Source organism: Leucopleurus acutus (genome assembly GCF_964270905.1).
Source record: "Leucopleurus acutus genome assembly, chromosome: 10".
Classification (NCBI taxonomy): domain Eukaryota; kingdom Metazoa; phylum Chordata; class Mammalia; order Artiodactyla; family Delphinidae; genus Leucopleurus; species Leucopleurus acutus.
The window spans coordinates 34638623-34651668 of record NC_139153.1 but is presented as its reverse complement, the minus strand read 5'-3'; the positions used below and the strand labels follow the sequence as shown (position 1 = coordinate 34651668).

General features: G+C 42.4%; 2 protein-coding genes across 2 annotated transcripts in view; one reads left to right on the top strand and one right to left on the bottom strand.

Moving 5' to 3' along the window:
• Positions 1–13046, top strand: part of CACNA2D3 (calcium voltage-gated channel auxiliary subunit alpha2delta 3) — a gene marked incomplete at both ends in the record, with an annotated part of 784748 nt that overhangs the window by 642241 nt on the left and 129461 nt on the right. The window lies entirely within an intron of this gene.
• The window catches only part of LRTM1 (leucine rich repeats and transmembrane domains 1), a gene marked incomplete at its 5' end in the record, with an annotated part of 32741 nt that continues 28652 nt past the window's right edge, over positions 8958–13046 (bottom strand). The window contains one exon of the mRNA XM_082847420.1: positions 8958–9624. Coding sequence (XP_082703546.1) covers positions 9191–9624 — 434 coding nt within the window. The 3' untranslated portion in view covers positions 8958–9190. The remainder of the gene's footprint in view (positions 9625–13046) is intronic.

Here is a 13046-nt window from a genome sequence, read left to right as displayed (position 1 = left end):
AAATAAATATATATATATATATATATATGGCATCGACTATGTACCTAATGCTGAGGATACAGCGGAGAACAAGCACCCCAAAGGGCATTTTGGAGCGAGTCAGGGGATGATGATTCATACAGTGAGAGGGCACTGTTGGCATCCCTACCCTGAGGCTGGGGTGGCAGCTGCCCAGTGAAGACCCATTCCGACTAAGTTGCTGCCAGTGGAGGGGAGCCTCCACTTGTGTGGGAGGTACAGACAACAGACACGTGTGGCACGAATGGGAGGAAGAAAGGTGGGAAGGAGGGAGAGAGGGAGGGAGAGGGAATTTCTGGTAGTGGCTAATGCTCTGTAGAAAATGAAGTGTGGTTGGGAGTAGCAAAGGCAGGGAAGAACACTCATGTTCATGCTTGCATATGACAGAGGCAATGCTTCTCCAGATTGGGGGAAGATGGGGGCTCAGAGAAGGCCTCCCCGAGAAGGTGACATGAGTAGAGACCGGAACGATGAGATACAGCCATTATACAAAGATCTGTGGGAAGAGCATTCCAAGCAGAGGGAACAAGATTCCGGGAATCTTGAATGAGATCCCCCATACATGTTGTGTCTAGATGGGTTCTGTGAGACACAAATGAGTTTCTCAGGTTTGGGTGGTATTTACTAGGATCTAAATGCCCCGCTGATGGGCAGATGGGCAGATACCCCAGGGGGAGGTTTGTAACCCAAGGCAAGTCTTTGCTCTAAATGTCAGCTATGAGGTGGGGCTTTTTATATATTTGACATTTGCTTTTTTAAGTTTACTGGTGGGTGCCGTGAAGGGACAAAAGGAGGTCAAGGCCTGTAGGAATGACAACAGCAAACTTCATAGAAATGGATTAGTGATGTAGCTACCAATTATGCTGTATTTCAAGTCCGCAACAGAATCTGAGTTAGAGTTGGCCATAGAACAGCTGCTCTGTATAGTGCGGGTAGCCAGTGACAGGGCACACTGAGGATCATTGCTCCAGAAATAAAAATAGCCCAGAGTTTTGAGAAACTGGATCCTCTGTGCTAACTCTCCAGGACACTCACTCCCATGAGCCACTGTCCTTTTATAAACCTTATCAAAAGCCCCAACACATTCTCCACCCCATCAGCCACAGAATTTTGGAGTTACAGGTCCTTATACCCGGTTTTCGAGTTCTGTATCAGCAAGACTCCTCTTTCTGAGGTCATAGTAGGATTTGGACATTAACCCTAATGTAAGCCAAGGATTTAGGAGTGAGTACAGGGCCATTTCTCCCCTCTTGCTCTGGGATTGAGTTTTCACATTTGTAAAACAAGGTTGATTGGTGCTTTGGTTGGATTTCTAACAGCCTAGTTTTTAAAGACAGAGATTTGTTTCATCACCACAGAAAAGGAGAAGAATTAACCAGTAATGGAGTATGTCTTGCACCCAGATTCAGTCTGGCTTTGGGGGGACCCCTCTGGTTCCTTTTGAATTCATATAAATAAAGTGCTTAGTGAATGCTTATAGTTGAGTGCTCAGTAATGGTTAGCTGCTAAATTATTATTGCTGCTGTTACCGTTGGTAAGAATGATGTATGTTACACCCACCACCTCTCATTAGTCAATGCTTATTGCCATGTGCCGTCCCCTATGTGAAAAACTTACCTAGGCAATGTCGTTATGGTATCTTGAAATGTTTCATAGTAAAACTTTGAAGTTCACACTTTCATGTACTTATTCCTTAGAACAGAGGTTGACAAGCTGTAGCCCATAGGAGCAAATCTAGGATGCTACCTGTGTCCTTCTTTTAGGGTTTTACTGAGATATATTTCACACACTATTAAATTCACTATTTCAAGTGTACAGTTTATTGGGTTTTAGTATTTTGCAGGTTGTGCAACAATCTCTACAATGTAATTTTAGAACAATTTAACATCCCCCCCAAAAACCACCCATACACACACACACACACACACACGCACGCACGCACACCCCTTCATTCTTGATATCCCACTCCCCTTTCCAGCCCCAGGAAACCCACTAATCTACTTTCTGTCTCTGTGGATTTGCCTATTCTGGGCATTGCAGATAAATGGAATCATACAACATGTGGCCTTTTGTGATTCGCTTCTTTCACCGAGCTTAATGTTTTCAAGATTCATCCATGTTGTAGCAAGGATCAGTCCGCTGGCTTTTTTTTTTTTTTTATTCTATTTTATTTATTTATTTGGCCATGAGGGAAGCATGTGGGATCTCTGACCAGGGATCGAACCCGCACCCCCTGCATTGGAAGGGAGGTCTTAACCAGTGGACCACAAGGGAAGTCACTACTCTGGCTTTTTAAACTGCCAAATGATATCCCATTGTATGTATGTATAGCATCCTGTTTATCCATTTATCAGTTAATGGACATTTGGGTTGTTCCCACTTTTTAACTATTATTAATAATGCTGATATGAACATTCATGTACAAGTTTTTGTGCAGATATGTCTTAATTTCACCTGGGTAGAAATTGGAATCGAATTGTTGGGTCATATGGTAACTCTAGGTTTGATATTTTGTAGAACAGACAAGCTGTTTTCCAAAGTGGTAGCACCTTTTTACAATCTCACCAGCAACATACGAGGCTTCCAATTTTTCCACATCCTTACCAATGCTTACTATTGTCTATCTTTTTTATTTTAGCCCTCCTAGTAGGCGTGAAGTGATTTGTATTTCCCTAATAACTAACTACACTGAGCATCTTCTCATGTGCTTGTCAGCTACTTGCATATCTTCATTGGGGAAATGTCTATTCAGATCTTTTGCCTATAATTAGGTTATTTGTCTTTTTGTTGTTGAGATATAAGTTCTTTTTATAAGCTGGATACAAGTACCTTGTCAGATATCTACCAGCTGTTTTTGTAAATAATGTTGGATAGAGAGCACATGGACTAAGAAGCCAAAAATATTTACTGCCTGACTCTTTACAGAAAACGTTTGCCAACTCCTGCTTTAGATAAAAATATGTCACAGTCCATTTTTTTAAAAAAAACACCTAAAATGCTAATTTGTTCACTCACTTATTTCACCATCTTTTTATCTTATGAAAATGAAGGGAATATTTAAATCAGAGGCTGTGTAAGTAGATATTAAAGACAGAGCTTCCTGTATCAGAAGGTATCCATCATTGTGCCTAATGTTTTTATATATGTGGTTACAGAGAAATTCCAGTCAAAGATCCTGAGCTTTCTAAAATATATGCTCTCCCTGTCAGTCAAGAGAGTGGTTTACTTAATCTTTACTCTAGTTTATAAACCTCTGAACAGTGTAATCAGCATAATGCTTGTTAGAACATTGGAAATGCCCTCACATGCTTTGGTGGAAAACAGTTTCTGGGATACTTTTTTTCCCCAACATGGCTCATGAGAGATCTGAGGATTTATTTAGCCACCCTTATCCAGGCAAATCTCCTAGTGACCTTAGTGGGATTTTGATCTCGGTGAAGATTAGAATATATATGACTTAGGCTAAGTGAAGGGCCAGAGAGGATAAATGAGCTGACGTACATTTCCCCTCCCTGGGAAGAGGGGGCATGACCAGAAGCTGCAGCATAAATGCTTTGACAGTCAGTCAGTGGACTCTTGCTCATGGAAAATGCTTTTGTCAGTCTGTGGTGGGAAAGGGACAGTGCTGATCAAAGGTTCTTTATTCCAATGGCCTCCTACAGTTTGCACTCACCAAGAGCTCCCACGTTCTATTCTGGGTGAAAAGATCTGCACGAGGTCAAGATCAGTGTCTGAATGTCATTCCTACTTCAAGGCCAAATTATATATGACCAGGCTCAGGCAGACTGGAGTGTACATTTGTCTTAAAACATAAAAAGGAAGTTCAGAGTGAAAACATAGTGCATGGGCATTTTATATGCTTTTACTTCACTAGCCTTCATCTATCAACTTCCAGATTTTTGCTGATATAGTCAGTTTTTTTAAGCCAAAATTATTTTTGTTATCAAATTATTTTACTTGTGTTATTTCTCATTTTTTATGCTCTTCTCACTTCCTCTCTTTCATGCTTTCTGGAACCCACTCCAACCAGGTTTCATCCACAGTGAATCATTTTTCATCAAGGTTACCTGTAGCTCCTACATTACCAAATCCAAAATTGAACTTCAGATGTTCATTTTTCTTGGTCTGTGAGCAGCACTTGGCCAAGCTGATCACGTTCTCCTTGCAAACCTCTTTACTTGATTCTTTGCCTACCTCACTGCCCACCCTCCTAGGCCTCCTTTGCTGACTTTGTTCATCTCCTGATTGTACATGTCGGAGGGCCTCAGGGTTCCTGTCCACTCTCAAGCTTTAAACACCATTCATGAGCTGGTGATTCCCAAGCCCAACCTCTCTCCCTTGACTACTCAGTGTCCCTGCCTCTCAAATAGGCCCATCAAATGCAATCGATTCCACATTTAAGTCATTCTAGTTATCTGGTTATTCAGTCTAAAAACTTTGGAGTCATTCTTTTTTTAAAAGCATTTATTATGGATAATATTGAATATACTAAAAAGTAGATAGAAGCATAAGAAGAAACCCATGTATCCTTCATTCAAATTCCTACTCCACTAATTAATGATATGACCTTGAACAAGCGACCCAAACCCAATGATTATGTATCTTCATCTGTCATGTGGCAGTAAAATGCTCACGTTTTTGGTTAATTTGAGACTTAGAGGAAAATGAAAATACTACACTGAAAACAACTGGCACAAAACTGGGTGTTCAATAAATGTTGATGGTGGTACTATAATTGTTCTTTTCCAAATAATTAATATAATAATTCCATAGTCTTCATATTGTGGTCCACCAGAATGAATGAAGAATGGCAGGGGTTGGGTTGTATTATACATTCTAACCCCATGCTCCTGCAAACTGCATTTATCAGGTGTGCAATTAACTATCTGTGTGACTTTGGGATAATTCCTTTCCTTTTCCATGCTTCCAATTGCTATTTGTAAAATAAGAATATGGAACTATATGAGGGTAGCAGATAGGTTTAGTCTCATAAGTCGACTCCAGTTGATCAGGAGTAGGTACCTAGAAAACAGATTAAAAAAGATTCTGAGGCCAGACATTAGCAATGTCTGAAACAGGTAGGGAGGCTGGTCACAGCTATTCTGAAATTCGCCAGACCTGGACTAAATGCTCTCCAAGGACTTTCCCAACTCCCAATCCTCTTTTTCTTTTTCTGGCTCTTCTTGATGAGTCTTTGAAACTGGGTCACATCCTATCCATCCAAATGAATACTCAGTGTCATTGGAGTGAAAAGTAGGTGTGGATACTCCAGTCAAGAATCTGAAAAGGAAGTGAGGGGTTAGAAAGCTGCTTCTCCCAACCGGAGGGAGGTTTCTTTGAGATTTTATTGCATTTTGAGCATTAAAAAATAAATTAAAAAAACCATTTTCATCACAAGGGAAAGCAGGATAGTTCCCTGAAGTTGTGCATATAAACCACACCCCAGTGATGCCATGTGAGGTTGGAGTATCATTTGCTGGTAGTTTTCTGTCTAATAGCATTTAGCAATGGATACACTGGTGGATTTGACCCAAGTGAAAACAGTTATTTCCTGATCTGTGATAGAAAGTTATAGGTTTCTAACAGTTGTATAATTATGATAATGGGTGCTATGGATAGATCATTTTAGAAATTGAGCCACTTCCTTTGATATTTTGGATCTAAGACGAGTGTGATATTTCTGGGGTAACTTGGTAAACTTGAGTAATGAGATTTGATTTTCATGAACCTTCAGGAGGCAATCCTATGATTCACTTTTCAGTCTTTCATTTTTGTAAGAAAAAAATAAAATACCCAGTTGTCTGTGGGCATATTATCATCTGAAGCACAAGATTTTTCCCACAGGGTCAAGGATTTTTGCCTTAATTTTAAAAGCTTTCCAGGTATAGATTTGACACTAGGTCTTCTTTCTCCACGATCTCCGTGGAAGAAATTCCTCCTACGCCCTCTTTATATGCCTCATGTCTGTTGGGTCCTGCTATTGTGAATTTGTGATCTCTGGCAAAGCAAAAATAGTGATACTGTTCCGCTAAATATAATGAAGAAACTATATTTTACATGATTTTCTCAGAAACAATCAACACTAAACGTGATATTTGTTCACAGTATTCCTTCAGTAAGGCTCTATGACTCTTTGAAGGAAGGGCATTTTTATAGGGGAATTTATAAATATGACAGCAGCAATAAACAGCTGAAAATAATCTATGAGGCGTTTGCAAATTACCCCTCATGAGCTGTAGTGGTTGTGAAAGATAATTTGTGGTTCTCACAGAATACCCTGCAAATTGGGTCTTTCATCTGTGATGTTTTTAACAGAGAAAACATTTCATTTCTCGTATTAACAAACGATAACGCTGAATTGTTAATCTAAACAATTTGATTTATATTTTTCTGTGCTGAGAGAATTGTTGACATTTTAGGGTAATTATTTTCATCGTTAACTGCTCTTTTTGGTGACTATAGGCAAAAGATAGAAATCTGAATACATGAAGGCATCATTTTAGTCATTCTCCTTAAAGACTTCTCATAAAGCAGGAATCTGTTTGCCTGAGTTATCATCTGTGCTTAGAAATCTGATAGGATGTGGGTGTTGAGGAGTGAGGATTCTAGCCACTTTCAGGATTTTCAGCGGTGCATTGGAAGCTCTGTCATGTAATCACTGTGGCCAGGGGGACGGGATTGACCTGTACAGTCACCAGGCCTCCGGCAGAGCACAGTGCACTGCACGTCTTAAATCACAGCAATGAGAAGAGGCACTTGTGGTTGGCCTCAGTAGTTCCCAGCTTATGTAATATCTGTTCAAGTATCTCACAGCATGGTTGCCAAGATTACATGAATGTTCACGAGAACACCTCTCACCATGCCTGGTACGTAGTACGAACTCCAGAAACATTTGGTGAAATGAGGACGATGTATAAAAAGATCTCGATTTCCTTTCTCATAGTGCTTTCTTGGCCAAGGACTCATGGTCCAGGGAAAGGGAAAGAAAGATTTCTTTTCCACCTGGAAAGTAATCCCTACAACCTTAGACTGGATGCTCAGACTCGCCCACTGAAGTGGTGCACGAAGCAGAGAAGAAAGGAAGCACCAGGCTTGGGATGGAGCTGATGCAGCAGCTGACTTTCTCTGGAATCTCTTTTTGATCTTAAAATCCATGCTAATTTTTCAAACTACTCTTTAACGTACCCAGGTTTATTTTAATACTCAGAAAAAATTAACATCAAATTTATACTTTTTCCCCCAGAAGAATCATTTAGCAAAATTGCTGCTCCAAAGAGATGGCCCATCTTTAACTTGTGGGTGTGGGCAGCCCACACTAGTTGTGAAGCACTGTGAGCAGGTATAGATGGCCTCTGTGTCCTGCAGGGTAGGCTAGGGTAGGTTCATCCGTCTTTCCCTTGGCCTCTTTATACTGTTGGGCAAGGCTTTGGCCACATCAGACAGGGAAACAGTATTCCAGGCTGAATGGACCGCCCATTCACATGCCAGTTTATGGAATGGACTGCTGATTTAGGATCCAAGCAACTTTTACATGGCCTGAAAGAGTGAATATAGGGCCAGTACCCTGAATGACAAATATGTTTTATCCTTTGAACCAATTCCAGTTGATTAGTTCTGGTTGCCTTACAGTGCTGTCTTAAGAAGGCATCTGTGGTGCATCAGGGCTCAGGGAGGAGTGCTGGGATTGATTAATGATGTCTGTCAAGGCCTCTGGAGGGACAGCTTGCCCTGTATTTGCTATTCCTTGCTTTTGCCAAGTCCTTAACTCCTCTGTGTAAAATGATTTTAATACTAACAGGTGACTAAGTATGAGATGGGACATCATGAGAGAGAGAGAGAGCAGGTAGATTCTACTTTAAGAAATCCTAGCATGAGAAAATGCAAATTTACAAAATACATAAATCTGGAGCCAATTATTGCCATTACAGAAAGATTCCATGAAAGGTTCCTTTAAATAGCGAGATCCCCTACTGCATTAAAATGATGATTCAATTTACAAAAATTTCCTTTGCATGCAGCTCTTCAGGACCGTGTCTGTGGAGTCAAGCAAGCCACACCTGATTTTTTTAAACCCCAGCCTAAATAATGTTCAGGACGGCTGCTCCCACGTATCTCCAGCCTCTTGATAATTCCCACTCTATTCAGACTTCCTCTGACTTCCTATCCCAGAGTGTTGAGTAGACAATCTGGGTGGTGGTCAACAGCTGCTGGCTTCCACCCTGCCGCGGCTGCATTTCATTAGTGGGTAAACTGATTGCTCTGAGTATGTTTATGTGTGGGTGTGGTTGAACAAGCCTATGCACTCTGCACACTATGTACGTAGATACAGATACACATAAGCCATTATCTCGCTCTCAGCCCACCCTAAATTCATTCCTGCTGTGAGAGTTATAAATGGAAGGTTCCAATCGCCTGGTGGATATGGCCTTTGGGTAATAGTGCCTCGAATTCCGCCACCCCGTCCTCTTTGTGTTTGTTTATATGTTATTTACCCTTGCATCAGAAAACTTCCCCAGACCCTGGGCCTGAGTCCCATTATCCAGTCATGGAGCCCTCTTCTTCTTCTGTGGCCTAGAAAGCCCCAAATGGTTTTCTGATTTAGAAAATTAAATATAATCTGACTCTTGTGGCAAGCTACAAAATTCCCAACCAACAGACGCTTTTGCTAAATATATAACATACCTAACGTCTAAAAGTATCACCGGTCTATCATGAACTTGGACTATAGAAGCACTCAGTGCCCATTGGGTAAGGTTGCCAACTTCTTCCCAGGCACTCAAAATTGGGCAGTTTTCGAGTGGACCACAAAGCTGCCAGGAATGCTGGCACGCGTGTTTGTATTTCTGCTGCCCTGTAAAGGCAACTTAATGCAGGGAAGAGTACCTTGAAAGAGATGTATCTTCCCTTTCTCTGTGGACAGCCTTCCCCACATAGAATATTGTCATAACTTCTCAGGCACAGAGCACAAGTTATCATCTCTGTTTCAACTATGGTATTTTTTTAAAATCTCAACATAAATTTCTTCCCAGGAATACTGTCTTTTTTTACAGACACATCTTTTTCTTTTTTTCCTTTTGGAAAAAGAAAATGAGGCAGTAACAGTGAACCATCAGCCCTACTCAGAAACTTTCTTCTGGCCTATAATGATTATTCGTATTTGAGATGAAAGCTCTCAGGCCATTGAGCTGTCAAACAGCTCTTTTCCTTCTGTCTTCACAGGCTCATTGATCTGAGCCAAGCGTCCCGCATGGTACTGGGCGGTAATAGCTGCATAGGTGCAGCCATAAATGACAGCCGCCAACATCATGAGACACACGATCCCACACACCACCCCCGTGATGATGATGGTGGCCACGGCGTGGCGCAGATTGGCTGGCCTCGGCTTGGGTTTGATCTCACACTCCCAGTGGTCTCGCTCCTCTGAGCTGTGGCTCTCAGGGGGCCTGGGTACAGCCCGGTGGGCAGCACCTAGCTGCTGCACCTGTGAGGACTCCAGGTCTGGAGAAGGAAAAGGGCAGGGCTGGTACAGCTCGTGAGGGATTTTAAGGAGGTCCTTTCCCTTCCAGGTGTCCGGTGAGGCACAGATGATGCTGTCTGTTATTCCCCCTTTGAGAAACAAAAGCAAAGAATGATAGCAGAGCCTGATACAACCAAACTCCCAAATCCTCAACCTGTAAAAACTTAGGCAGATGGAATTTATAAAACACCTTTTTTTCCCAAAAAATTTAACAATCGTATTTTATGATTTTAGGGTTTCTAAATTGGCTAAATGCTAAAAATGCCACACACTAAATGGACAATTATGTGTGACCAAGAGTTCATGAGAAGCCAAGTCACCTTTACCTTATAAATGCCAAGGGAATAACAATGCAAAAGCTGGCAGGAAGGGGCACTGGAGGCCAGCCTGAGGGCACTGTTGCATGCCCTAATGAGCCCTGCCACACAAGAAATCTATTGTGCCGAATTCGCACTGGAGAGCTAAAAAATAAATAGATAAAACAAATGTCTTTTGTTGTGATGTTATGTGTTAATTACAAAGACCCTCTGTCTCTACCAACACTCTTCAGTGATGCCAAACCGGGAGGTCAGTGGCCCTGTGAGTGAGTGCTTTGTGTATCTGCAGGTTTGACGGGAATATGAGTTACGTTCATGGGATTAAATACAATTAACGTGTCTCCTCAGACCTCGAAACACTTAGTACTTAAAGTACCAAACTTTCTCAATGTTTTTTTTTTTTGGCCTTGCCGTGCAGCATGCGGGATCATAGGTCCCTGACCAGGGGTCGAACCTGAGCCCCCTGCATTGGGAACGTGGTGTCTCAACCACTGGACCACCAAGGCAGTCCCAAGTATCGCACTTTCTAATGGGTTTTTGGACTCAATTTCCATTCTCTCTAAGGGGATTAATTTCCTCGTGTGTGGACTACTATTGTTCAGGAAGAATTTGTGTGCCTAGAAGTTCTCTTCTAGAAAGAACACTGGGCTAACAGATTCCATCCTGGCCAAATTTGACCGCCAATTTACTATTTGACCTCAGGCAGATAAAGTTCTCTGACTAAATTTTTTGCTATGAAAACATCCTAATTGTATCTGACTTGATAGTTTATAAAGCACTGTCAGATAAGTCCTCACAGCTCTGCTCTAATGGGTAATTCTTATCCAAGGTCATTCAGGTCATAAGTGGATATAGCAACACCGAAACCCAGCTCTCTCCTGTGATCCCAGTTTTCCCTGCTACACCTACCGCCTCTCTCTACTTCCTCCTCTCTGAAACATCCTGAGGTCAGTGGAGTTAACACATGACTCTCAGTAGAACCTCACCCCCATGAAGCCTGGCACCAATCTTAGCCAAGTTAGACTGGAGATTCTTTGTACACATCGTAGGTGAATTATGAAACTGTACCAGAAGTTGCCATGCGGGAGCTTGTCACTTCAATGTTATTAGAACCTTCCTTTGTATAGCGCTTCAGAGTTTTGGGAATGCCTTCACATCCATTCTGTCTGAGCCTTATAAGCTGAGTCTTACCATGGCCGTATTAGTAGATGGGGCCATTTTGCAGTTCAGGGGTTATTGTGGCAAAGGTCACACTGGGGTCAGTGGCCATGACAAAATTCAACTCATACCTTTTTTGCTTTTACTGCTTGAACTGAGTCACCTATTGCCAGAGTCTCTTGGGCCCGTCCTGGCTTCTTCAGTGATCCTCTGAGGCAAGAGCCTCAACTCTAAAGCAAAAAGATAACAGGAATTTTCTCCTTTCCTGAGCTGAGGTGCAGGAGGCCAGAGGTGTGGGGTGCCTGTTCTGGATGAGCCCAAGGCGCCATCAGGCTGCACCGTGATTAAGGATCCCTGTCTCAGAGACCGTTTCAATACTCTGCCTGGAAGCTGGTTGTAAAGCAGAAGGCCAGAGAGCAGAAAAGAAGTGTGGGGGCTTGAGAAGAAGTAACCATATTTAACCCAGGCAAAGAGCACTGAGACTTTCATCAGGGGAAGAAAGGCCACCTGCCATGGGACCAGCAATTCCACCAGCTGACCTAGACTGGGGCGGTTCGCCCAGTAACTTCAGGGGTAAGCTCTGTCTTTCTCCAGTTCCAGGCTTCCTGCTGTTCAACATTAGGGTGGGAGGCATGGCCTCAGGACACAGAGCCAGGAGAATGCACAGACTAGAGCCTGGGATATTGCTGGAAGGCAGGGGTTATGGCCACCAAGAGCTCCGTGGCCTCCTGTGTCCTTAGCCAGGACTCACTTCCCAGCCTTCCACCACCATCTCCACAGTCATGACCCCAGGAAGCAAATCTGCAGATGATAGCTTGAGGGTCTCAGTCTCTTCTGGATTCAGAGCAGCTGACAGTGCAAGAAGCTCCAGTTTTCCAAGCACTCACATTATTCATCATCTGTCCACTAGCAGCTCTTAACCCCTGTCTTGGGAAGAAATGGGATTCAAATTTTGAGTCTGACCATTACTTTGCTGTGCAACCCTAAGCAAGTTACTTGACCATTCTGTGCCTCTGCTTGCTCACCTGGGAAGTGGGAGACTGGGGTAATAATGAAATCTACCTCACAAGATTGCTTTGAGGACTCAGTTGGATAAAGTACGTCAAGTATTTAGCACAATTCCTAGCCCAGAATAAATGTTTAATACAGTTAGCTGTTAGCATAAAGATGATTTGTTTAGTTATGAATGGAGAGAGAGGAATGCTAATTACAAAATCTACGTGCATGTTTTTGTGGAGGAGACATTATTAGGTATTCATCAAAGCATGTTTTTTCTCTGTTGGGTCCACAGGAAGATGAAATTTCCCCACCCTTTGTGGTCAGATTGGGGCCACGTGATTGAGTTCTGGGCAACAGAACCAATGAGTGACACTTCCAGGCCACAAAACCCCCTGCTTCATCCTCCATATACTTTGTTCCCCCTTGATGGGAACTAAGGTCTTGACCAATACCTATTCCCTTATTTTGCCTTTATTCAATGCATCAGTAGTCAGATTGTCTCCTACATTCACTTGGGGATTTTATTTAGTTATTTTGGGACACCCAGGTCTTGTTATCCCAAATAAATTTTGCCTTCCTCCAGAGAAAGACTGTCATCTGGACGGGGCAGCTCTGCCATGAGGGAGCGTTGAACCGCACTGTGGAATCTGAGGACCAGAACGGGCCTTAGGAACTCCCTGGCTTAACACTGTCCATTTCCACCTGGTGACACTGAGGGCTAGTGAGGGGCATCAATTTGCCTGAAGATCACCAGTGAGTTTGTGCCTGAGTAGGGGGAGCTATATCATACCTTATGTTGCTTCTAATATCCTGGACCTGAGAAATATTTTTTGTCAAGAAATATTTCTAATTGATGAAAACCATCTTTCTCTGATGCTTTGGCTTATGCTTACCATTTACTCTAGAACACAATAGCTGAAGCCACTTCACCTCTAGATGTAAACACTTTTATTTGCAACCTCCTATAAGAAAGATTTTTGTCACATTATATGGCCTCTGTTGTAGGTCAACTTGAAGATCAGCTGGTTAGTAATAAG